The sequence below is a fragment of the Limulus polyphemus genome, unplaced genomic scaffold (assembly GCF_000517525.1).
Source record: "Limulus polyphemus unplaced genomic scaffold, Limulus_polyphemus-2.1.2 Scaffold107, whole genome shotgun sequence".
In the NCBI taxonomy this organism is placed as follows: domain Eukaryota; kingdom Metazoa; phylum Arthropoda; class Merostomata; order Xiphosura; family Limulidae; genus Limulus; species Limulus polyphemus.
In genome coordinates this window covers 658,696-685,111 of record NW_013665717.1, presented here as the reverse complement: position 1 = coordinate 685,111, position 26,416 = coordinate 658,696, and the positions used below count along the sequence as shown (strand labels likewise).

At 28.8% G+C, this 26,416-nt stretch overlaps 1 protein-coding gene across 2 annotated transcripts in view; it reads left to right on the top strand.

The window, feature by feature from the left end:
- Nucleotides 1–16,874, top strand: part of LOC106470769 (germ cell-less protein-like 1) — a 37,890-nt gene extending 21,016 nt beyond the window's left edge. For both annotated transcript variants that reach the window (XM_022400183.1, XM_022400190.1), the window contains 9 exons: nucleotides 127–264; nucleotides 1,700–1,784; nucleotides 5,162–5,249; nucleotides 8,730–8,858; nucleotides 9,877–9,946; nucleotides 10,770–10,845; nucleotides 13,064–13,125; nucleotides 15,120–15,297; nucleotides 16,605–16,874. In XM_022400183.1, coding sequence (XP_022255891.1) covers nucleotides 127–264; nucleotides 1,700–1,784; nucleotides 5,162–5,249; nucleotides 8,730–8,858; nucleotides 9,877–9,946; nucleotides 10,770–10,845; nucleotides 13,064–13,125; nucleotides 15,120–15,297; nucleotides 16,605–16,736 — 958 coding nt within the window. In that variant the 3' untranslated portion in view covers nucleotides 16,737–16,874. The remainder of the gene's footprint in view (nucleotides 1–126; nucleotides 265–1,699; nucleotides 1,785–5,161; nucleotides 5,250–8,729; nucleotides 8,859–9,876; nucleotides 9,947–10,769; nucleotides 10,846–13,063; nucleotides 13,126–15,119; nucleotides 15,298–16,604) is intronic.
- The last annotated feature ends 9,542 nt before the right edge of the window (nucleotides 16,875–26,416 follow it).

Genomic DNA, 26,416 nt, shown 5'->3' with positions numbered 1-26,416 from the left:
AAACAACTAACATAAGTCTTATGTTAATAGAGAAATTACAATAACGGTTTGGGTTTTTATATATCTTTGTGTATGTATTTTTATACCACGTTTCTAACTAATGAGTATAATTCTATCCTTTCACAGTATTCACACTGTATTAAAATACCATGAAGCTGCTCTTCAATATGGTCTTGCTTCTGTTCAAGAGAAGACCAAGGGATGGCTGCTCAGAAACCTAATGTCTTCTGTACAAGATAGTACTCGTCATCTTCAACAAATTAAGTAAGTACAGAAATAACCCTGGTAACATCAGTCCTAATATGAATATCCAAATTACAAACAGAATAAGCCAATAGTTATCAACAGTCTTTCATTTTAATAAAAGTAAAAACAGCACAAACAACAATAAACATGCTGACATTGAAAATTGTGGAATAACTCAAAAAACTTTAAAAAACACAACATTTATGTTGTTTATGCTTGAAAAACTACCTTATCTGTCTTCAGTGGGAAATGTTTTCTTGTTTCTCAGCTTGATTGTCTCGTGAATAAAACAGATTTTATCAGTACAAGTGTATCAAACCTATAGGCCTTAAAATAAAACTTTATAAGTTAATACTAATTTAGTATTATTATTATTGGTGGAGAATATGTTAAAAACTTCTTTATAATATAGAGTTACTTGTATAACCTTTAAAGGTTATTAAAATAATAATAATAATTATTATTATTTTCAGCAAAGTGATTGCCTAAACAAACACTTTACTGTTGCACTTCTTGCCACTGAACATGCTTACCATTTCAGCCATGTGGGTGTTATAATGTGATAATCAATTCCACTATTCTGTGGTAAACGACTACCCCAATAGTTGGCAGTGGGTGTTGTTAACTGGTTGCTTTCCCTCTAATTGACAGTTCAAAATTAGAGATGACAGCAGATAGCATTAGTAGATTTGCTGTTAACAAAATAAACAACTAAATCATAATTGAATTAACAGCGACTGGTTAATTCTTGATGAGAACTTTTAAATAATTTCTAACAAACAGTTTTGGACATATTTATTGTTTTTAAGAAAAATATACCTTTTTATGATATTTTTATAATAATACTTTTTTATATATTTCTATTCAATTACATTGCTCTCTCTTAAATCTTAATAATGATGTACTTAAAAAAACTGTAAAAGACATGACTAGACAACTACAAAAGTTGGCTCTAGTGACTTAAATAGTTTTACCTGTAAGGTTTGTATAAGAAATTTTATTGTGTATTCTTGCACCATGATGTCTTAAAAATAATCACTAGTACTATTTTGTTATAGATGAAGCTAAATCCTAAATATAAAGTTCCAATACTTATATTAGTGTAAAGATTAGAATAGATTGGATATGGGGATTATAAAATCAATGAAACCTTGCTTAGAAGATAAAGAGGTTTCTTTTGAAATTAGTAAATTATCTTGTTTGATATCTAATTTATTAAGCAGTTAAATTCTATTACCTCTGTTACTTGTTTGTTATTTGACTTAATTTTTAATTTCTTTTATTATATGTTATAGAACCCAGATGCTGATTCTGATTGTTTAAAAAGTAAACATTTGACCTTATTCATCAGTGTTTTATATTCACAAAGTTATGAATTAAATCAGATCATTTTAAATGTTCTGGATGATTATAGGAATACTATTTTGAAGGCTTTGCTAACATTTCCTTTTAGCTGCTCCTTAATGGAAGAACTGGTAGCTTCACCTGATCTTGTAGTGATGCAAACAGAATTCTCTGTTTATATCTTACTGAAAACTGTAAGTAAAACAGTTAATTTCAATGAAAATCGTGGTTACTTTAACTTAAACTGTCTAATTTCTGATGTTATATAAAAAATAAGATGAAGAAAAGATTGTTTCTTTGAATCATCCCTTTTTTTTCTTCTGCTTTCTATGTTGGTCTTTCACTGGAAAATATTTATATAAACACAGTTTACATTTGAAGTTTAATGTTTCCTATTTTGTTCATTTTAATTGTTGAAAAGTTTGGATACACTTATGGGAGTGCATAATTTGTGTCAGATACTTAAATTGATAATTTTTGTGAGACCTATTACTTTAAATTTTGTATTTTTAATGGTGTAATAAATGTAGTAACAAATGTAACTGTATTGTGCTTTAGCCGTGGCATATATTGGCTCTGAGTTTTTCAAGTACTCCATCATCTCTTGACTGATTTGAGATCTAATTATAGTTTTGGACTCACGATGTCAAATCCTTTTGATTGATGAATTTGACCACACATCAAATCTCATAGATTAATTTACTCTAATCTTGCTTAAAATAATTTCAGTTTGAGGGTAGGCTGGTAGAGATCCTGATGAGTAATAAAATCGAATAAGGTATATGCATGCCCCATGCTTGATATTGCTGATGCACAAAAATATAGCTAATAAAAAGGGAAAAAAATGGTCTCATAAATTAATTTATTCTAATCCTGAGTAATAAAATTTCAAGTGTCACAGCTATTGAGGATTTCCTCTTGTTAGAATTATACAACCCTCATTGCTGATGGATAAAATTCAAGGAAACTTGTATGAATATTTAGAATATATTAAAATACTCAATGATCAATGTTGTATAATATGCAATTAAATTTTTTTAAATTTGAAAACTGATCATTGATCGTAAAACAGTCACTTTACATGTTTCGAGGTTGTTCACATCATCCTCAAAAGTGTGAAAAACAAATGCTGTGCAGCAAATGAATACAAAAAAGTCATTGTCATGTAACTACCAGGTTACATATTTAAAAAAGATCACACCATATACTTACTTTCTGATTTCTAACCCTTCATTCTGCCCCCCAGTGGCACAGCAGTATGCTTGTGGACTTACAATGCTAGAAACTGAGTTTCAATACCTGTGGTGAGCAGAGTGCAGATAGCCCATTGTGTAGCTTTCTGCTTAACTTAAAATAAACAAACAAATAAACCCTTCATTGTTATTTAAGATGAAACTATTTTACTGTGCTTCATTATTTCTTTGGTTTGTCTAATATTTCTAGCTTTTATATTATTTGATTGAGCCAAATACCCATTTTTTTTTCCATTAGATTGATTTCATCTTTAGTTTTATTTAATACTTGACAAATTTTATTGAATGGTCTATAAATGAAATGAGATTTTTGTTTTGTTTTTTAAATTCACAAAAGATTTGACATGACAAACCTGGGACATGTGGTTAAAAATAACATTTCTTTTTTATCTATTTTATCAAATGTTGATTTTAGTTTACTTTTTTAACATTATTTGATATTTTGTCAAATTTTCTCACAGCTGTATCAACATATGAGTTGAGAAACGTAATGCTACATATTTGATAAATATCAGTTTATTTTTTAATTCTTATGGATTAGAACATAGCTTTAAAGACCTGTAAACATAAGATTTTAGACATGATAAATTTAACACAAACTTTTGTGGAAGATTCATTTTTTCAATTTAATAACAAGATCTATAAACAGACTGAAGGCTTAGCTATTGGTTTTCATTATCTCGTTTGCTGTGTGATCTTTTCATGGATAGGTTTGAAATTGTTGCTTTATAGAATGCTAAACTTAAACCAGATATATGGGTTAGGTATGTCGATGACACTTTTGTGGTGTGGCGACATGGTAAGGAAGACGTGCTAGTTTTTGTTAATTACTTGATTAGTCTTGAACCCACTATTCAACTTACATATGAAGTTGAAGAAAATAATAGTTTACCATTTTTGGACTTATTAATTAAGAAAAACAAAAATCAGTTAGAAGCTACAGTCTATCATAAATCTTTTTCTGTTATCATATCGCCACACCAAGAATCACGTCATACAAAGTTAACTTCCCCAGAGAAAAAATCTTTGGTTCAAAATAGTTTTGAACTTCCAATATTTTATGCTTTACCAACAGTTCACAAAATAGGAGATTCCTGCAGACCCATAGTATCAACTATAGGTTCATTCTTTTACAATGTAGTTAAATCTTTAGCATGCAAGTATTCTTTTTCAAGTGATAAAAAAGTTATAAAATTAAAAGTTCTAGAGAATGTGTAGAAAAATAAAGTAAGGTAAATCTAAATAATGATGATATACTTGTATCTTTTGATGTTGTATCACTATTCATGAAAGTATCTACTGATAAAGCTATTAATTGTTTTGAAGACAAACTGCGAGTAAATAATGTGCCAACCACTGAAAGCTTATACAGTGTTTAACATTTTCTTCAATCAATTCATGAAGTCTGTTAAGAGGATTTTTTTTTAACCTTTTCATATATAGGTACTACTTAATTTAACAATTTCTCAACATTCTTAGTATAATCATTTTTGTTTTGGATAACTTTTTGACCTCCTTTGTCAGCTTTACAATTAGCAATATTCCAGTCATTTAATGACTTCAAGACTTGTACGTTTTAATTTTTCTTCAAATTGACTTTAAAATTATTTATTAACTCTTTACATTCAGCTCTAATGATATCAACTTTATTAATATCCTTAATTTTATTCAAACCTGTTTCCAATCCTGTAATAAAATCTTCTTTTTTTGAAAATACTAAATAAAACTAAAGATGGAATCAATTTAGTGGAGAATATGGGTATTTATAAAATTGAATGTGAATGTGGTGGTGTTTATATTGGTCAAACTAGAAGAAATTTAAAATCTAGAGTAAATGAACATAAGAGAAATATTAAAAACAAAAGTGAAAACTCTGCACCAGCTGAACATGCAAATTATACTGCTCATGTTATCCAGTGGAGAAAAACTGTTATTTTGGCTCAACCAAGTAATATAATGACTAGAACTATTAGAGAAACCAAAGAAATAATGAAAATTATTATAAAAATAATTTCATCTTAAATAAGGATGAAGGGTTAGAAAATCAGAAAGTAAGTAGATGGTGTGATCTTTTTTATATATATGTAAACTAGTAATCACATGACCATGGTTTTTTTGTATTTATGTGTTGCACAGCATCTGTTTTTCACACTCTTGAGGATGACATGAACAATCTCAAAACATGTAGAGGGCCTCAACCATTGATTGGTTTAAATAAAGTTTTAATTGTATATTATACAATGTTGATTGTTGAGTATTTTAATGTATTTCAATCCTCATTATTATTATTAATGTTTTGAAATTTGTTGTTCTTGTAGTGGACTTTTCTTCAAGAAAATATCATCTGGGAAGGAGATCCTAAAGAATGTGTCTTAGAAGCTCACAAGTTCTTTCAAAGTCATTCAGGTAACACATTATGAATAATAAAAGAAATTAAAGTAGCTTTCCATCTGGTGGTTACTATGTAGAATGAACTGAAAAATTACAAATGCTCTTACTATATAAACTTAACCTGTTCCTAAAGGATTTTAACAGCACTACTTTTATTATGCATCACACAATAATTTTTAACTTTCTCCATAAATTAGAATCTCAAAGTTATATTTTATTTTTTAAAAATTTTTATTGAGTAATTTGTAAAAGAATTACTTGGAAGATATGGATAAGACCACATTTTTATCATTAGGCAGAATATGTGTGACTCAAGTCATGATTTACTGGAAATATTTAACGAAACATTTTTCTTAATTAGCTCTTTCAAGACCTTAGATTAGAGATATATTACAAATAAACATTTCAGGTCTATTTTTTGTTTGTCATGAGTCACTGCCCAGGAGTCCTTCTTCTAACAACCAGATCTCATCAGCTAAATTGGATCATGGCAGTGACAAATCCTAAAATGCTCTAAGTTTGTAGTGTAAAAACTTCAGTGTCATAGCAAAAAAATGCTGATTATGACAAAGTATTATTTATCATTAGGCCTAATTATTTATGAATAAAATCACAACTTACCGAAGTTGGTTTTTGACATAATCTTCTTAACTTTTATGTTTATTGGTTAAAATACTTTTTTTGGCTCTTACCTTTATACAAATAATATGCTTGTGTTTGTCTGTTCTGAACTTTTCTCATAAACATATTGATCAAATGCTACAAATCTCATATCATTAGAAAGGCCTGAGGAGTACAGATTGCATATTGGCTTTTCCATTCAGAATCACCTTCCCTGCTTTTTGCTTAGTAAAAATTTTTAACACAGTGAGTAAGCTACATGATGGCACAATGTCATTTTCATCATGTGAAAACTGGCTTCAATTTCAACTTTTGTTTTGTTATTTGCAAAGTATTTCACACAATTATAATATATTTAAGTTAGTTAAAAATTTCATATTAAAGTCACAATTTAGAACATTTATCTTATTTTAATGTGATAGCCAATTTACTACTTTAATGTCAGTTGTTTATCAAGGAGTTAAATTAATGTTTTTATGTCTTGAATATGCACTCACAGCTGCATTATAGATATGTCATCCAGTAAAGTTAAATTCAGTGCTTATAACTGAGATCTCATACACTGATGATGATAATTTTCTGTGCAACAATGTGTACATGCTTCTGTGTCATTTGTTCAGTCAGTTTTTGTCTGGCTTTTCACAAACTGGGTGAATAATATAATTATTACTAATTCTAACCAAACCATTGGATAAATAAATTAATGTTTTAATTGTTACAACACATCTTTCTCATTCAAAAGTACTTAAAATGAAAGAGGTATTTAATTTTTTTGGGCAATGTCTCACTTTGATTATATTTTTAAGAAACCAACACAAAATATGTGTGAAAAATCTTCACTATATTATTTTCCTTATTTAATACACACGTCATATGCTTTTAGTTAGCTTAAATTACTTGCACCTATAGGTTTATGTGGACAATAATTAAGAACAGGGGGTTAATTACATTTTATAAGAATGACTTGCATATGCTGATGCAGTAGCATTTTTGCTGCAGATGTGAGCTGAGGTGTCACAGACATCATGTTCAGCACCTAAACATTTCCTGTGAATTCCCTACCATTTAACAGTGTAATGCCACCAGCTAAACAGTTTGTTTTAAAGTATGTCACAACTCTTTCTGGTACAAAATATTTGTATATTTAGATTGTTAAATGATGTAGAGCTAATGGACACAATATTTAGAAGAAGGGAACTTTCAGTATTCCCATTAGAAACAGAAAACCTCATTCTGTAGGACAGCAACACTCTGAAACCACATCTCAAGCAAATCCAAATCAATGATCTCATTTGCAAAGTGAAGTCTTTGGTTATGAAAGATAGCCCTCCAATCAAAAAAGTCATAGATGTGAAACTGGCCATATCTTATGGTATCCTTAACAAAATAATAAACAAGGATTTGAAGTTGCCAAAGGCACACAAGCCTCCAGCCACATCTAAAAATTAATGAATATTTCCTTTTCCATTCCTTGCAGAAGTTCATTACAATAGAGCTTGCTTTGTAAGGAAGTATTGGTGTGTGTGTGTGTGTTAGAATGACAATATTTGCAGCACTGTTCTGATAAGCCACATTAAACAACATATCTTCAAAATTAAAAAATTGTTTTTATCAAGTGAAGTTTTTTTATGTGTTTAAATCTGTTATAAACTGTAAGTTGAAACATTTTGCATTCTTATCATGGCAAGTTTCTGATGGGGAATACAGAATGCTTTTGTAATCATATTTTGATCAGATGTAAGACTTAAAATGAGAATATATTGACTTTTGTACAGAAGTCTTTTTCTTTAGATATGCTCATTTTATACACTTTAGCAATCAACTAAAAACACTCAAACGATTTTAAGGGCATTCTAATATAGTCAGAGAAAACTATGAATATACTGAATTATTAATTCTACCAATAAATAAACATCCTGATTATGCTGAAATTTGATTGTTGCTTTTGTTCTTAGACAGATAGTATAACTTTTGGAATTCAGAACAATATTTAAAAAATACTATTCAGCAAAAAAGAAAGAAAAACTGTTTACAGCAAACAGTAATGGCAGTATGTCATAAAATTTGTCCATGTTTAATTAGTACTTAACAAAAAATTACTGGATTTCATTTTATAAAGACAAGAAAATATCCTTTTAAAGTCCTTAAAAGTTTTGTTAATATACATATATAATCTAATAGGTGTATATGTATTTGGTTTGTGTTACAATGTCATTTATTATAATACAGCCTTCTGAATTAGGATTAACTGCTCAATGAATGTGGTATTATTCACTTCTTTTACCTTTAACTTGTGCTTTGTGAAAAATATAGCAATGGCTTTCAGTGATCAAAATATCTGGTAGAATATTTTATTCTACAGAAAAAAATCTAATGTGTGTGTTTTTTATTGACAGTTTTGAACAAAAAAGTTTGTATGTATGTATACTGTACAGTGTTAAGGTTCTCAACTTTAAATATTTCCTGTGAACTATTAATTTGTAATGTGTATCAAAATAGAAAGAATGACTGTTTTGTATAGATCATAATAAAAAAGATAATTTTGTTGAACTTCTCTACCTCACTGTCTTACAAAGTGTTTTTTAGAATCCTTCATTTTATTAAATCATACTGTTTATCATTTTTGGAGATAAGTGATTCTTGAAATCCTCTGTAGGAACAAGAATGTTTTTTTTTTATTTAACTGAAAGCAACTAACATGCATTTTAATATCAGAAATGTTGTTTTGGAACACCACATGTATGGCAAGAAAGTATTGTCTTCTGGCTTTAACCATAAAGTTAGGTGTTTCTTTTTTTAAATCACTTCAGTTTCTTTGTTGTTTTTTTACCTTCTTTTTGTGAAAAATTGTATGATTTATTTTGTATTTAACAGACAGGTGCTTCCTAGATACTACTCGAGGGAGTCAGTATCTTCCAACTTTTAAGGCCCTCCGTTTGCAACATCTGGTGAACCACCATTTAGATGTGGAGTTACTAGAAGCTGATCATATTGTGCCAATTGGTAAGTACTTGCAGTTGAGCTAATGTTGTTGTGAAAGTGAGGTAATTAGATAAAAGGTTTGGTTGCATGTTGACCTTTAAAAAGGATTATGACGTTAGAATTTTACTCACAAAATGAAATATTTGTTTTTATCCTGAGTAATAAACTAGTGTAAAAAAAAGGTATGTAATTTATTTTAAATAAAATGAGTTGTTGAATTTTTCCAACAAACTAATTTTCTCACTTTACATAATTATGTGCACAATAAAATGCTGTTCTAATATTCTGTTATTTGAAATTTTACACGTCCCAAAATTTGGTCCCACATTAAAACGAGACTTTGGGACAAACATTGAGAAAATTATGTCAAAAGTCTCATTTCCATATAGAACCACATGTATGGGAAGATGTAGTATTTTAAAATTAACATAAATTTGTTGAATGATTATCATTTTGTCATTTATATGTTTTACCCTGTTTACCATCTTGTTATTAAGTAGATCATCACTAATATGTCTTACCTTCTCAGTTAAGTCATGTTTCTCATAATGGGTTGTTTTAAGTTTCTATTTAGGTTTAGTATATGTTGTCATTTTGATATCGTTAATAAGTTTTCCTTTTTCCTGTGTTAACTACTCTCATTATATTTAGATATGTTTGATACTTTTAATTTTACATTTAATTATGACCTCTCCAAATTTTAAGCTAGTTTAATATGCAAAAACATATTTCTTTAAAAAGCAATAGTTATTACTGACTTATGAACCATGAATCTGATGAAAAATATTTTAATAGATGGAAAAAAAAAAACAGTTTGTAATGTAAGTAATTTGATGGACAGTTATTATTCTATAGTATATTTTGTTATTTTATTTGTTAAAATATTATTTTCTTTCTTTAATAATTACATTTTGAATTTTAATTTTGAAGATGTATCTGTTTTGCTGAAAATATAAGCATTTTTACATAATTTATTTCAGTATTGATTGATCATTAAATGTATTTTTCATTTTAAGTGTTATTTCATAAAATATTTCAGATTGGTTTTATCCAGTTTTCAAAAACCAGTGGTACCAAATGTTACGTATTGATCAGGGTGTAGACAGAGGGTAAGGTTTCATGCTTTGCACATTGTATGAAAATTTGAACTTCTTTTAAAAGTGACTAACTTAATTTGATGTTTGTAAATTACCATTTTTATAATAACTTATCAATACATGTTTCTTTAAATTCTTTCTCTAAAGATAAGGTAATGTTTTTAGTTGATCTAGAAAGATGTATGTAATAATATCACATTAAAAAATGTGTATGATTAAATATGTATAAAAACACTTTAAAAAATTACAAATTTTCTCTTTAACCACTTTCAGTAGCAAGTAATTATAGTCACCTCAGCTTTTCAACACTTGCACATAGAACACGATCATGTTTAAACTGTACTTCTACTTACATTCAAATTAATGCTCAGTTTTTAAACATTTACAGAAAATTTGAAGAAATATATTTAGTTTTTATATTGGTATTTTTTTGTTTAATATGAAAATGTATCATATAATATCCTATATCTTATTTTGGTGTTTCAAATTTGTTAAGTACAAAAATATAAGAAACAATTATAGTTATGAAAAATCATTAGTAAAAGTATGTTTAAGAGCATATTTTGAATTTGCCAATTAACTTTTCTTTATGTATTGCTATAAGGGGACCTAATGTCCATATTGGTATTAGTATCTTTTTTTTTTTATACCATGAAATAAGTAAACCACATTATATCTGATTATATCTAATTTAAGAGAAAAAATAGTTTTGTATAGTTTACAAAATGTTGTCTCTATTGAAAATTTTATTTCATGTACACTTGTAATATATTTCATACTTCAATAAAAGGATCTGTTTCAGTATTTTAAGATTTTTATACTAGATTTTTTTCAGACCCAAACAGTTATCAGACGATGAATTTAATAGCCAGTGTTTAAGATGTGGACGCATTCTTCTGGCAGAAGGACAGGTATGATGGAAATATTAATAAAGAGGATGAGATCCATTTTATATCTTTATCATTAGAGAATCTCCATTTTCAATTTTCAAATGTTAGTTTAAATTTGGTTTTAATCATTTGTTGATAGCAGTTCACATTCAATATAATTTTTGTAAATGAGTTTAAGAACAATAAAAACTGGTTTACTTTTAAATAGATAAAACTAGAAACTATGTCTAATTTTGTAATTAGGGCCTATGTTTACATTTTAGGAGTCAAATTTCTAACTTTCAGTGACTAATCATTTTACAGTATGTCTTCTGAAGTGATCTTAGTCCTGTATTTTATAGAAATGACACTTATCAAGATGATTAGCAACATACTTTTATAGTTTTAAAATTTCAAAACTAATGTAGACTGGTAATGAAATCAACTTAAAAAGGTGTAAAATTTACAATTACTCTAGGAAACATTTTTATGTTTTTTTTTCTAACATTTCTTAATATTACATCAGTAAAACTTTACTATTATATTACTGCTTTTCTTCTTAAGATATACACACTTAAATATCGTACATATATAAAGCCTATGAACCAGCTGATTGTGGGATCGTAGGTTTATATCAGTTTTGTGTCGTCTTTAACAGTGAGACATAATTATATACAACATTTAAAGTATAAGTACTTCCAATTAGTTAATTGTGTTTATGATGATACTAGCTTCATCTGGTTTTTAATGTAAATAAAGTAATATGAATATAACGATGCTTCTGATGTTATAGTTAGATTATAATCATGTTAGGTTCTAATTCTTTGATTCTTATTTTATCTCGACAGGAAGTATTTTTACATTTTTAGAACTGTTTTTCAGTGATACGTTTCTTTACATTTGGCTCTTTTTATTTTTTCACTTTCCTTGCAACTAGTTTTTTATTCTCCTATATATATAATCTTTTGCAGTCTAAATATTCTATTTTATAAACTGTGACATTACCATATTATTCATTATTATGTAACTTCAGTAGAACACTTCTAATATTGGTTCCTATATTTATGAATCAATAATTTGAGGTGTTATTAGTGAAAAATTAATTAGCTTATGTAACAACTTAGTTAAAAAAAAATCAAATTAAATATAAAAACTAAAAGCATAATTTAACCAAGAACCAATGTTAAAAGTTTCCCACCAAAGTTGTATAATAATGAAAAATATGGTAATGGTACATTGCATAGAATAGAATGTTTAGACTGCAAAAGTATATAGGTAGGAGAAACAGATGAGAAAATAATGACTAGGTGCAAGGAACATGAAAAACAAAAGAGTCGAATGTAAATGAACATATGATTAAAAAAAACAATATAAAACAAATTTTAAAATGTAAAAGTATTGAATAGAGTATAGAGAAAAATCCAAACAAAAGAAAAACTTGGAAGCATTAAAAATAAAAGAATTAAAATCTAGTGTAATTAAAATCTGAAGAGTATCTTCATTTTTTATTAAGTTATTAACATTAGAAACAAATGCAGCTAGTATCATAAACACAATTATTTGATTGGACTTGTTTGTAATTTTAATGTTGTATGTAATCATGTCTCAGTGTTAGAGACAAAACATTGTACTGAAATAAACCTATGGTCCCACAAATACATGTTTCTAACACTGTATATGATACTAATGTAACTGGGTAAACCATTAAAAAATTAATTTAATATTTCTTGTGGACTTTCATTTAATGCATTTGGTATGGGAAGGAATCCCAGGCTAATTGCAGCTGTGTTTTTGTGCAAGGTGAAACTACATTTTATTTTGGATATTTCCCTTGATACTTTGCTCATTCTCTAATTTTTTCAATCCAAATCACCTGTTATAAACAGTTATGATATGTTTGATATTAAAGTGAAATATAGCAATATTTGAAGGTATTAATGAATAGTAAACCTGCATTTTAAAGGCGGAAGACTTTCGAAACATCCTCCTCCACATTTGTAGGTTTCTACAACAGGCAGTTGCTATCCATTTGAAACTTAGATTCATATGTAGACATTTTCAACTTGTAGCATGAATGTTCTTCTAATTAATTAGTAATTATATTTTAAATTATATGGTCACTATATAGGCAAAAACAAATAATTTCAAGTAAAGTGGGAGTCAATGCTATCCAGTATTAAATAATGTTAAAGTTTATTTTAGTTATGTATATATTTTTGTTCTTTAGAAATAAATTATAATTGCTTGGATGGTTTTTCAGCATATCTGGCGATGGACTGGCTTTAACTTTGGACTGGACATTGTTGTCAGTTACATTGGAAGGTATAGACAGTATTGTGGTTTCACCAAGTGTAGACCTTATTTTTAATTCACTTTAAGTTTTGGTTTTTGAATTTTTAAATTTAGTTGCATGTTTACTGCAGATAAGATATTATGATATACATGCTTATCTAAACAGATGGGGGAAATTAAATTTTGGTTGAGAACTTCTTTTTTGCATATTTTTGTTTTTCTTGTACATGTATATGCTAAAAGAGAAGTATAGAATTATTAGTTTTATAATGGATTACTTTCAAACCAAAACTGAACCTTTAGTTGATATTATGTTACACATATGCAACTTGAAGTGTGTTCACTAAATCTGAATGGTATACATGGTGAAATGTTGTGGTTTTAGTTTAACAGTGTATTTGTCAGAACACTTTTTATAGTCAGCATTCATATCCTTTTACAGAATTGTGTAAAAAATATTGTGATTCCAAACACACTTAAGTTCATTCTAAAGTAGCATTTATTTTAGCCTATTAGATAGAATGAAATGACCAGTGGCAAAATATAGTGACAATAAAATTGTATGATACAAAACAGCTATATTTCTAAATCGTTACTAAAGTTGTTTTAACAATTACAATGTTGTTTAATTCTGTTTTATAACATTATGAGTTGGTTGACACTCACTGTAGTGTTTGCTTAATATTATCTACTGTAGGCAATATAACAAAAGTTTTTTGGAAGTTACTTTTAGATAATGGGAGGCTCACTACTAGTTTAGTACAAACACAAACATGTGTATACAAAAATAATTTCAGTACTTTTTCTATTTACATTTTAACATCATCTTTGGTGCAAAAACCAAACCTCGTAATGTTTTCACATCTTTTATATAATGACATCCACTAGGACAGACATTTCCAACTTGGGGTACATTTACACTTCTCATGGGGTACATAGGGGTCTGAGAGTATAACCATGATTTACACTTTACATAATGTTTTAATCTACAGTCAGACAAAGTGGCTCACATAAATATACGCTCTTTAGACAAAAGTTGTGATCATGGTGAATGTTGTGATGTTATTGCTGTGCTACATTATAACTCATGTTTTCAATAAATAATGTAGAACATAAGCAATACAGAACACCCTCGTTACAAAGCAGCTGAAAAACTCGTGATCAGCCAACTGGGCAAGCTCTCCTCCCTCCATTAGTGTTTTGGGAGAGAATGCTCAAGGGGTAGAGGGAAACAAAAAGGTTGGGAATCCCTGCACTACGATATTTTTTTGGTATATGTTTACAGTTTTACACAGATGGATAAGTATGTTGATTTGATGAAAGAAAAGCTATTCAGAAGTAGGTTTTGAAAAAATTAAAACCCTCTATCTCATTCAGTTTGCACAACATTTATATATGAACTGTTGTTTTCATATACTGTTTTCTCTTCCAATAATTGTGTAAATACACACAAAGGAACAATTAATGAGGAGTTCTGAACTTGTATTTTGCAATATGAAAGTATGTTACAAATGGATTTCTTTAGTTTTGAATGGTGTAAAACTACTTTTGTGTTGCACTATTATTCAAGTGGTTAGTTGTTAAGTAAAGAATTTCAATTTACGATTGTATGAGAAAAATGTTAAAATATAATTAAAATTCTATAATTATAAACACACAGCAAAAATTAATAGAATTTTAAAGAGTTTTTACCAAACTTTGTTTATAATGTTTTAATAGACACTCGAGTAATTCTTTAAATAATATAACTTCATTTTTTCTTATAAAATGTGTTTCAGTATATGTTGTCATTTTAATATTGTTAATAAGTTTTCCTTTTTCCTATGTCAACTACTCTCATTATATTTAGATATGTTTGATACTTTTAATATTATCTTGTTATATTGCCTATCTTCTCAGATTCAAGATTTTGTTTAAAATTATTTGATTATTATATGTTAGATGTGTACCTTGCAAATTCATTAACTCAATAAACTATAAAATGTTTTTTATCTTAAAAAGCTTATCCATAAAACATTTTGCAGGTCTCTCCGGTTTAAGCGTAATCAACATAATGGTGACCCACACCATCTTCATTCTGCATCTCAACCAAATAAACGCCACCTTATGTACAAACTAACAGTATTTTCTCAGGATGAGCAGGGGCAACAGATCTACAGCACAACTTCAGGCCTAAAGAACTTATCCCTTGGGAAGAAAGAGGCATGTATATCAATTGATTTAATATTTGTTCGTGGAAATAGTGATTTTACTTTGGTCAGACACGGTTGAGTCAGATATGACCAGAGATTGCAAACTTTTAAAGAGGTACTCTGATTAGTTACACATATGATTTTGTTGAACATGCATATTTATGAATACATTTTAGTTTAAGATTCGTTTTTGTTTTATAACTGTCATATGAATTTATAAATATATCTCAGTAAATATATATTTCTTTATTAAATCAAAGGTTGCCCACTTATGCATGATTATTGGCCTAAACCTTTGTATCTTAGATCTAGTTTACCAACAACATATTTAACAGATAAGATTATACTTCTTTCACGTTAGATGCTCTCTAGTAACATTGCATCTTTTTAGTGTGTGTTTAGGGGAAAAATTTTGTAAAACAAAAATTGGACATTAGTTCACTTTTTTCAAAATTATATTATTTAAAACTTAGTTATTAAATATAAGAAAAACTTTTTTCCCCTTGACTTCCATATGAAAATCACCAAGGAAGAAGAATTTGACTAGAACAAGTTTATATTAATTTCAGAGTAGGGGCTATACTAATAAATAATCAGGAGGTTAGCCTATGTTATTCCAGACAAAGTTTGAAATATAATTTTAATAGTGTTAGCAATTTTCTAGCAGTATTCTCTATGAGATAGTGTATTACAAGTTATAATTTTAGATAGCAGCAAAGTTTTACATTTTTTTACATATTTAATGAAAACTCCTATTTTTTACTTCAGTAAATTTTTATGAAAGTAAGCAGATTTTTATAGCATAAAAAAGTGTAAAAAACATATTATTTTGACTTAACATTTTCAATTTGTAACTGGAATTTAGAAATTATCTTTAAAGTATATACTACACAAACTGAAGCTGAATAAATTCATGGTTGCTAAATGCTTTATCACAAGTTCTTTTCTAAGAACTTTAATTTCTAGTGTTAAAGTATACTGTAATATTAGATGTTTTAAATCCATGAGTAGAATATATGCCAAAATGTAGAACACTAATAAATAATTTTTTAACTGTTTATGATTATTTATTGATGTAGGTGAAACATCTTGTTAGCACAGGAAGATAATACTTTTATGTTTAAGTCAGTATACTAATACCATAGATCATTTATGTATTTATATAGTACTCTAAGAATAGCATATAGTTTTTGTGATTAATATTAAACAAGAGCTGATGTATTAATTCAAGACCTAGTAGTGTAGATTGGCTGATAATACAAAATCAAGATATTTAGTTTAAATTGTGTTTCTTTTCTGTACGTGATTTTAAAACAGGAAGTTAAAGTGCTGAGTTTAGATAGGGAAGCCAAGTTTCCTCTGTTTGTTAGTGCCAGCTTTCTAGTGACAACACCACTTCGTTTCAGTAAGCCAGGGGTGGACAGTGGACAATCTCCAGCCATGTCATGACACATCACATCCACATAGAGATTAGATTGAATTTCCATCACATGAAGCAGCTTTTATTGACCAAGTGATAATCCTTTTTGTAAAGTTCATACTTCAAAAACTTTCATTGTTATAAGACTCGCATATATAAAAATAATACTGTACTACTTGTAAAATAAAAATAATACTATACTATTTGTAAAATATTATCCTTACTGTTCATTATATAAATAGTAAATAAATAATAAAAATTAATGAAAATTTAGATCTGGATATTGAAATATAATTGGGAAAATGTAGTGCAGCAGTCTATAATGAAAACAAAAATACAAAACTGTGGACACTTGGAAGGTGGGCCTTTCTTCATGAGGGGCAAACTGGGAATGCCCTTGTTTTCAGTTTGCTCCTGATGAGGAATGGTCCACCTTTCGAAAGTGTTCAGGTTATAGGGTTTTGTACTTTTGTCTTATATTAATTTTTTAAACTATTGTGTTTTACTAACATCAGTTACAGCAACCTAACATGAGTAGAAAAAAAATTGTTCTATACTTCAATGTTCCCACATAGGGACATATTTATAATTTTGATCTTGATGATCAGATGTGCATACAAATTTACACATGATATTTGGGTAAAAGTACCAAAAATATGTCAAAATAAGCATAGTTGCTTAAAGGAAGTTATGAATAGTAGGAGAAAGATTACTTTTATGATGGAAAAGTAAATAAAAAGAGTTTGGTTTTACTTTTAAAGAGATACGTCCTCCTCTTTTTGAAGAATTAGGAGTTTGATTTTCGTTATATTAAAAGTTATGTAACTTTCTGATATATTCCAGTGAGTAGGTTTATACAAGTTGCATATAAAAGGAAAACAAAAAACATGAATACAAGAAAATGGAGCTATTGTAAATTTGTAATCTCTGAGCAACACCAGGTTCTACATTATCTAGCATGAACACAAGCCATGAGATTTATCAGTATTGGTTAGGATACTACTTTGTAGCTGAAACAGTGCATTTAAGTATTTATTTAAGTATTTAAGATGGTGTAATAAGTCAAAAGTTACAAAAATTGTAACTTCGAAACATTAGTTTGCTTTGAAACACAAACATACAGGAACAAAGTTAAGCCCTAACTTTGTTGAATTCTAGCCATATCACATTATTGTACTTAGTAACTCCAGACTCCAGAGAAAAAGTGGGTGGGACTTGTTGATGGCTGCGCTTCAAAACCCTGACAAGTTTGAGTTATCATAAGTTTTTTAGTGTAGAATACTTTGGAAGTAGTGGAACTAATAAGCATTTAATTGTAAGTAAAAATATGTTATGATTATCAATTATGTTAGTTTACAACTAAACCTGATTTTTCAAAAACTGTACCTTTTTTAGCTTTTAGCTCCCAGTAGCTCGGAGGTAAGTCTGAAGGCTTATAATGCTAAGAATTGGGTTTTGATACCCTTGATAGGCACAGCACAGGTAGCTCATTGTTTTGCTTTGTGCTTAACAACAAACAAAACAAATTTTCAGTTTTCTTGGTTCATAATTTTTTGAGAAGACTTTATGATTTGCTGCTGCTACTTGCATTTTAATTCACAGAAAAAGATATTTAGTAGATCCCAGTGGTTTATTTTATTTGATATTTTAAAACACAAAGGCCAGTTTGTTCCAAGTGGTACAGTTCCTGGCAAGAAACCTGTCGTGACTTGACACATATGTTTATAACACTGTTTATGAGAAGTTGAACATGTGGTTTACTTCATGTGTTCATTATAGCATTACGGATTGTGTCAGAGCAATTGACCCGAGTGCAAACACCATTCAGTTGGTGCCGTCATCCTTCCATTTGTTGGTAACTTAATTTGTAGTAAAAGTATTTATTATTGTTGATATTTGAAAATCTGGTTTCCATAATAGACATTGAATTTGTTATTGTTCACCAAACAAACTTATAACCTTTAAACGAGTTTACTCTTTGAAGTATCCAATACTTCAAGTTGATATGTCTTATATGTTTAGTGATTAAAATATATTAATGATAATCTAGCATGCAAGCTAAAATTTAAAACATGCAATAAATTTTGCTAAATTAGAGGAGGAAAAGGCATTAGTAAAGTTGATACTCTCTTCACAAAACTATGAAAATTTGTACTAAGCCTAGTTTGTTTTTTTAATATTATAATTTTAGAAAATAATGGATGATGGCTTCTCTTTCACTAGAAATAATTTTTCTCTTCAGAATACCTGATTTGATGTTCAAGAGTGGTAGCTAAGGTTTTTACATGTACCATCACATATAAGAAGATGTACTTCTGAAATAAACTTATAAAGTTTCTGTGGGCAACATCCATGAGCATGAGCATACATGTCATCAGTTTGTTATTTACTAGAGAATTCCAGGCCTAAATTTTAGTTTGTGATGTGACTATTGCTCCATTGCATTTCTGTTGGAGAAAGAAATCTACATATATGAATACTTATATAATTAAAGGTCTAAAAGTTCAATGTCCTCACATTCCTTTGACCATTCAGGTATTCCTATCATTGTGAAATTAGGTACATCTTAACTTTCATGGTGAATTTGGTCAATTGATGGAAATATTTTCTGGTTTTTGAGAATTTGTAGTGAATACTGGAGGAATTTAGATATTTTGACAATAAGATTAGACGAAAAAGACTTTTATTCTCTAGATAACAACAAAATAATTTTCATTTCAGTCAATGTTTTGCTATTATGGCTTCATCAGGGCTAGTTGTACAAAAATGTTTTTGTGCCACTGGACCTGATGAAGCCGCAATGGCAAGACATTGGCTGAAATATAAAGTTTATTATTATCTGGAGAGTAAAAGTCATTTTGTTCTCTAATCTTAACTTCTAGTCACAACTATGAGGTCCTTTGGACAAATAACTGATGCTGAAAAAATTTAATTAAGTTTACTCATATCCAATGAAACATCACAGTTAACTGCAAATATTTTATCTAGTGCATATGTTGTTACAAGTAACAAATTCATATTACATATTTAGACCAAAAGAAAGGCTGTTGCATGAAACATTGTCCAATAATTTAATTTATATTATGTATTTATCCTTGTCCACACTTTGTTTTAGCATATACTTATTAAATTTTGTGATGTGCACTTATATATTTTTTTATCCCCTTCAGACAACTTATTGTCATCATACTATTGTATTACAGTGTCAAACTCAGTGAGTTCTTTTAGTAAAATCACAAAATAAACTATATTTTATTTGATGAGTAATTAATCTTTGTTTGTATTTGTTATCATTCTTTATTTATCCTTGCCAATGCAGCACTTTTAAGATATTAAATTATCTGATTTAGATAGTTTTGAATTATAATTTAGCTTGAGGTGTTATAATCTTTCTATTCTGCATATCTGATTGTAAGGAATGTATTTGAAAAGTCATGCTAAACTATATTGTAATTTTACCGGAAGCTAATTATCTTGAAGGATTAAGTTAATTTTTTGCAAATAAATTTGGTTGGTGATTAGTAAGTAAAATCCTTATGTTTAAGAAAGTACAAAAGTACAGAGGTTATTTTTATTTAATTTTTTATTTGTGCACTGTCCAAATATTTCTTTTTTTTAAAGTTTGTATGATGATTGATAACTCTCAAGCTGTTTTATGTTATCTTCTCCTATCTAAAACTTTGTGAAAAAGCATTTTTAACATCTTCATTCACTAAAATTTTATAATTTTGGGACTGTGATGTTTCATTTGATCATTTTTTAATACAGCACAAACACATACGTGGTAAGGCTGAGAACAGTCAGAACATTGTTTACTTCAACATATGTTAGATCAGTCTGTATATAAAAAAGAAAAGAATAAAACCTGTTTGATGTAATAAATATAAACAGTACTTTTAAGGTTTATGAAATGGAATGTAATAGCTATTGTCAAGTAAGTAGAAATGGTAGATCATTAATTTAGTAAAATTTGTAGGAGTCAAAATAAGATTAAGTCTGAAATATATTAATAAAATTATTGTGATCTAGTTCCAGAAGTATAAGATATCTTAAAATTCATTCAAAAAACAAAATGTACTCTATAAAAAAAAAAAAAATACATAAAAATTAATATCAATTTATCAAAATTTTTAAATACATAGTTTAGCCATTTTAGTTATGGCTGTAACTTATTGCATAGGAGACAATATGCCTAAGATAGCATTTTAAACTGATTTTAAAATATTATTCTAGTTCTAAATTCCTACAATTTACCTGAATGTATGAAGTGTAATACAAATATGAAGTGTTTAAGATCTTGGGATTTTATTTGGTTAGCTGATTGATTTGTATTTATTTAGTCTAATTTTTTAATGTTGTTATAAAGGATATCATATTGATTTTACCAACAAAATAGAAAGAAAAATGTCTTAAAAAAAATGTTACTGGTCATACCTAGTATAATCAGTTGATCTTTGAATGTCTTCTTATATTCTAAATATGAGTGAAGAATATGGTAAATGCTTGTGCATTTGATTGTAAAGCTATGATGTTTGTATTGTGACTATTAACATACTAATATGCTTATTTATTCTAAGAAAAGTAGTAGCCATGTAGTGAACAATCTTAAGGTTTTCAGAAATGTTTGTATTTATATTTATGGGATATAACTTTGTATTTTAAGCTCATTGAAAATGGTTTTGCAAAGAAACTCAATGGTTTGAAGTGAGTGTGTTAAGCTTGTTTCATGAACAAGAGCTTGGACCCACACACATGTTATTCAAGTATTTTTTGTGTACATTCAAATGATGTTTGAGATATAAAGAAAAGGAATAATTTCTTTAGCATTCTGACTAATATCATTTTTAAATTACATGTAAAAATAGTGGAGTTTTAATGTTTTTATAAGATAATAAAAGTAATTATGTTTCATAGTTATACTAATTTCATTCTTCTTATAGAACAATGCACCATGTCTTAGTTCAATTATTTAAAACTAATTCATTGTAACTTGCTTATACAACTCTCCCATTTTTTTGTAAGTTTTATAATTATCATTTTAGTATTTACAGACAAAATATTAGCCACCTTTAAAATAGTTTATGCATGTGTATTAAAAAACATTTTGAACAAAACTTGTCTTTTTTTTCCCTCTATAATTTTTTTGACAAATTAAAATATCAAGAATCTGATTTATTTGAAGAAAATATTTTTAAATTGTCATTTACATGTTATTTAATCAGTTTGAAATTTAAACTTCAAACCACTGTTCTTTTAACACAACAGCATCAAATACTTTGCCATTTTTTTGTATTTATGGGCTGGATTCTTTATAATAGGTGTCTGTGACTTGTTGGCAATAAATGTCAACGATTAACAAACAAATAACAGTCCACTTGTTTTAAAATAATATATATTAAAACAAGTTAAACATATATACAAATGTTTATTACACTGTTGGGTATCACAGTTGTATCCAGAGCTTTAAATAATTCTATTTTTCATCAAAGTCCACATAGGCTGATTCAGTTACTTTAGAAAACAATTTGACAAGACAAATTATCTTCCTTCTCTGTTATTACAATACAGTTTGTGATAATTTCACTTAAAAAATCGCCACTATCCAATCTTTATGGCTAAGCTCACAATTATGCAGTCTAGATCTATCTTTCAAACTTAATTTTCAACGTATATTTATACAGAGGTCTATAACATTCATCACACTACTAGATATGATGATGAAATAATACCCAATTAAAACAACAAGTAAAACTGAAAAGGTTCAAGTTACACGATGCAATAATATAATAATCACGAATTCATAAGTAGTGAACTACGCAATGTGTGAATTGTAAACTGTCGCTTCTAAAAATAACCAAATTTAACACTCGTGTTATATAAACTATTGTAACACTGCAATAAACTGAAACAGTCGTGAATATCTAACATACTTCAGTTGGTATATACTGATGACAAACTTCTCTTAGAAAACTCTTGTGGAATATTTTTTTAAAATTCCCCTTGGTGATGAACAACAACAAAAGTGACAAACAGCACTCCCAAATCTTTTGTTTCTGGTATATAATTAACTCATAGGGGAATGCAAGATGTGTGTGTGTGATTCAAACAATAAGGGTTTATCATGTTTGTATAGATACTATAGCTAAGATTCATTTCAGTCTTTTGTAATGGGGACTTAGATTTTCATTTAGAAGTTAGTATATCCAGTCCTGAAAAATTAAAAAAATATAAAGATAGTAAGTAATGTCCTGAGAAACTAATTTGATACATATACTTGGATAAGCCCTAATCACCTTACTGAGTGTAGATTAGATATTCTCCAGAATTTTTGTGATGGAAAGAAGAGCAAATCTACTATTACTACCACTAACTTTGGTTGTACCACCCTCTCTTGTAGAATTAGCACTACCATAATGTGTACCAAACCCCTCACTAACTCAGGATTCGTTATCATTATTTGATCTGTGTACTGCCATATATTCCCTTATAGTTCTTCCTTAATTTTTTATTAAATCTGTTATGAGTCTCTGAAACCTTCTCCTATTCTAGCCCATATATTGATAGATCTGCTGAGACAGTACCAATTTTTTAGCAACTTTAAAAATCTAAAGTATTTCTCTATGAAAACATCCGGGTTCTGATAATGGTATCTTAAATGGTTGGCAACTGTTATTTTTTGAGTTGGCTAGTAAATACCAATTGTCCAACTTGCAGCTTTACCTCTTTCCTTTTTTTCTATCCCACTTATACTTTAGAGTCATTTTCTTCACCATTCTGTCTCAAATTTAGATTCCATGTAACATTTGTTTTTTTGTAATGAATTTATCATTATGTATTTATTTTTAATATGAAAGTTGTTTGGATTAAATTTGTATTTAGAAATATGTGTGACTTGTAGTATCAGATATGTGTTGCGTATAACGAATTTGTGATATATTTATTTTAATGTCAACGTTTGTTTCGAATAAGTTTATATTTGGGGACGTGTCCAGCTTACCGTGTTAGTTACCTATGGCGAAACTCCCGCCAATTCTCCAAGATTGTAGAATATTCGTGAACACAAAGAATCAACTTCTGTAACTGGTATATTAGAAGTTTCTAGAAAATGTGATTCGCCTATAAAAACAACAGAGAAGAGACAAGTTTACTAGGAAACGGTTATAACCGTGTAAGCTATAAACTGTGATTTTGCAAACCCTTATCAACCGAAAATATATGACATTTGACCAGGAACAGTTATAAATTTCGAACGTCAGTGAATTATCATCAATCGTTAACATCTGTCCAAAAATATTACCGATTTCTCATCGGACATAAGTGGTTTTATGAAAATATTATCTGACTCTAAAGGTCTAACAATTCAGTGCCTGACAAAGCTAGCTAGCTTCCCGCCAATTAGATGTACGTACAACTCGCTGGATATCAAGGATACTGAATTAGGAGGACGATTTTAGGCTATTTGTAAGTTAGTGAAATTTCTGTTTATGAAACTTGGCATGTAACAATTAATCATTGTAAATTATATTACTATTGTAAATTATACTAATGTATATGCCTCCCAGTGGCACAGCGGTATGTCTGCGGACTTACAATGCTAGAATCCTGGTTTCGATACCCGTGGTGGGCAGAGCACAGCTAGCCCATTGTATAGCTTTGTGCTTAATTACAAACAAACTATTGTGTATATATATTAAAACGTATTTGTTTTAAAACAAAAACAGTGCGAATCAATCTTGTTGGCAAATAGCGTAAAGTAAATAAAATATCGACATATTTCTAAAAGTACAGTTAAACTATTGAAAGTTAAGTTATTTAACGCGGCTTTGGATTATTTCAAATTCTCCATACGTAACAGCATATTTTTAACTACAATCACAGAAACTGTAAAACACTAAGCAGCTCTATCCACTTAACAGCATTATATTTTTGTGTTTGTTCTACCCAAGTGTAGAAATTCTTTCTATCTCTCTAATTAACAAGCCACCTACCTTTTTTTTAACCAGTAATTAACCTTTTTTTGCTCGGTTTTAGACTTTTCAAACATTAAGATAAAGCAATTCTACACATTGTCTAATTGAATCTGAAAATGCATTGTAGAACAGCAATTTTCCATTCGTGGACCAAATTACAAAGTTGATTTCGATCTAGTACCATCAGTTGATAACCTCACCTTCAGTTTTTCCTCAGTTCCCAGACATTTCATGATATAAAATAAAATTTAAACCTGCAAGAAGGTTACTACAGATTTCGTATTATCTAGTATGCTTACAAACTGATGATGATATTCTAACAGTTTGTGTATTTGTTTTAGCGTAAAGCTACACAGTAGGCCATCAGCGCTCTATCCAACATGAGGAATCAAATTCCAGGATTTTTTTGCGTTCTAACTCTGTAAACTTACTTTCTAATCTTATAAAAATATCTTTACACAATTTCCAATGGCTACAGATGGTAAATGATGATTTACTTGGGCCTGAGCATCTAAGTGTGCTACTAATAATAAACTTCTAAATTCGTTCCAGTAAGGGTTCTGATAGACAGTGTATATCTGTCATTGCGTATGTGTGTTATAATTTGGCAGATACATTTCATCTAAGACACATGTACCTTCTACAGCTACCGTTATGTTACTTGCACTCTAGTTGTATTATCTTTATTTCCTGTAGAATTAAAGGGTTTTTAGTTTGTTTGTAATTAAGCACAAAGCTACACAATGGGCTATCTGTGCTCTGCCCACCACGGGTATCGAAACCTGGATTATAGCGTTGTAAGTCCGCAGACATACCGCTGTGCTACCGGGGGGGGGGCAGGTTTTTTTTAGAAAAACAAAGATGTGCTAAGTTCGAGTGTAGGAAAGAAACATCAGATCGTAGATCGCCATGCAAGATGTAACAGTACCATTGTTTTTATTTTAGCAGAATTTATGGACTAGAAATTATAATTTTGTTAAATATAAATCTGTTAATGAAACATGATGAATTTCTACTTGGTTTAAAAAACTTCAATGCGTATGAAATGTATTTTAACCTAAATGAAAAATGCAACAATTTACGAAAAAAATATTCACTAGAGCAATCACTGTTATTATATTAGTAACCCTAGTTGGGCAAGGGACACACGATATATGGGCATAATTGTACTGACCGAATAAGACTTTTAGAGATTTCTGTGCTCAAAGTAATAAAATGGAACAATATGAATTGCTTCGAATATTATTTTGAAAATTAAGAGAAAACACATCGTTAAATTTTATGACAAGAAATTCTGGCATATTCTTTTGAGAGTATATAATGATATAAAACAATTTTATCATGAGTGAACTTCGAAAATTTCATTTCTAACCAAACTCACTCACCGCGAAAATTATTATCCCATTATTTAAAACTCAAATGGCATATGCAAAATCATATGTTGATTTTGTCCACATTGTAGGTTACATACACACACACACACATGTATAAAAGGCACTCTCTGTTTGTCGGTAACGCTCGACCCCCTGTTGGTAGAGTTCATATTGTGTCAGTAGAGTGTCTCAAGCGAAAGTCTCGAGTTAAAAGTTCAGTCGAGTGGAGATTTTTTTATAACCTTTTAAATTATTAACTAATCAAGTTTAAGGCAAGATATTACAATATTATAAAAACCAGAATAACATGACACTTTGCATGAGGGATTTGAAATACTTGTTAGGATGTCGTTACGAAGAGTGTTT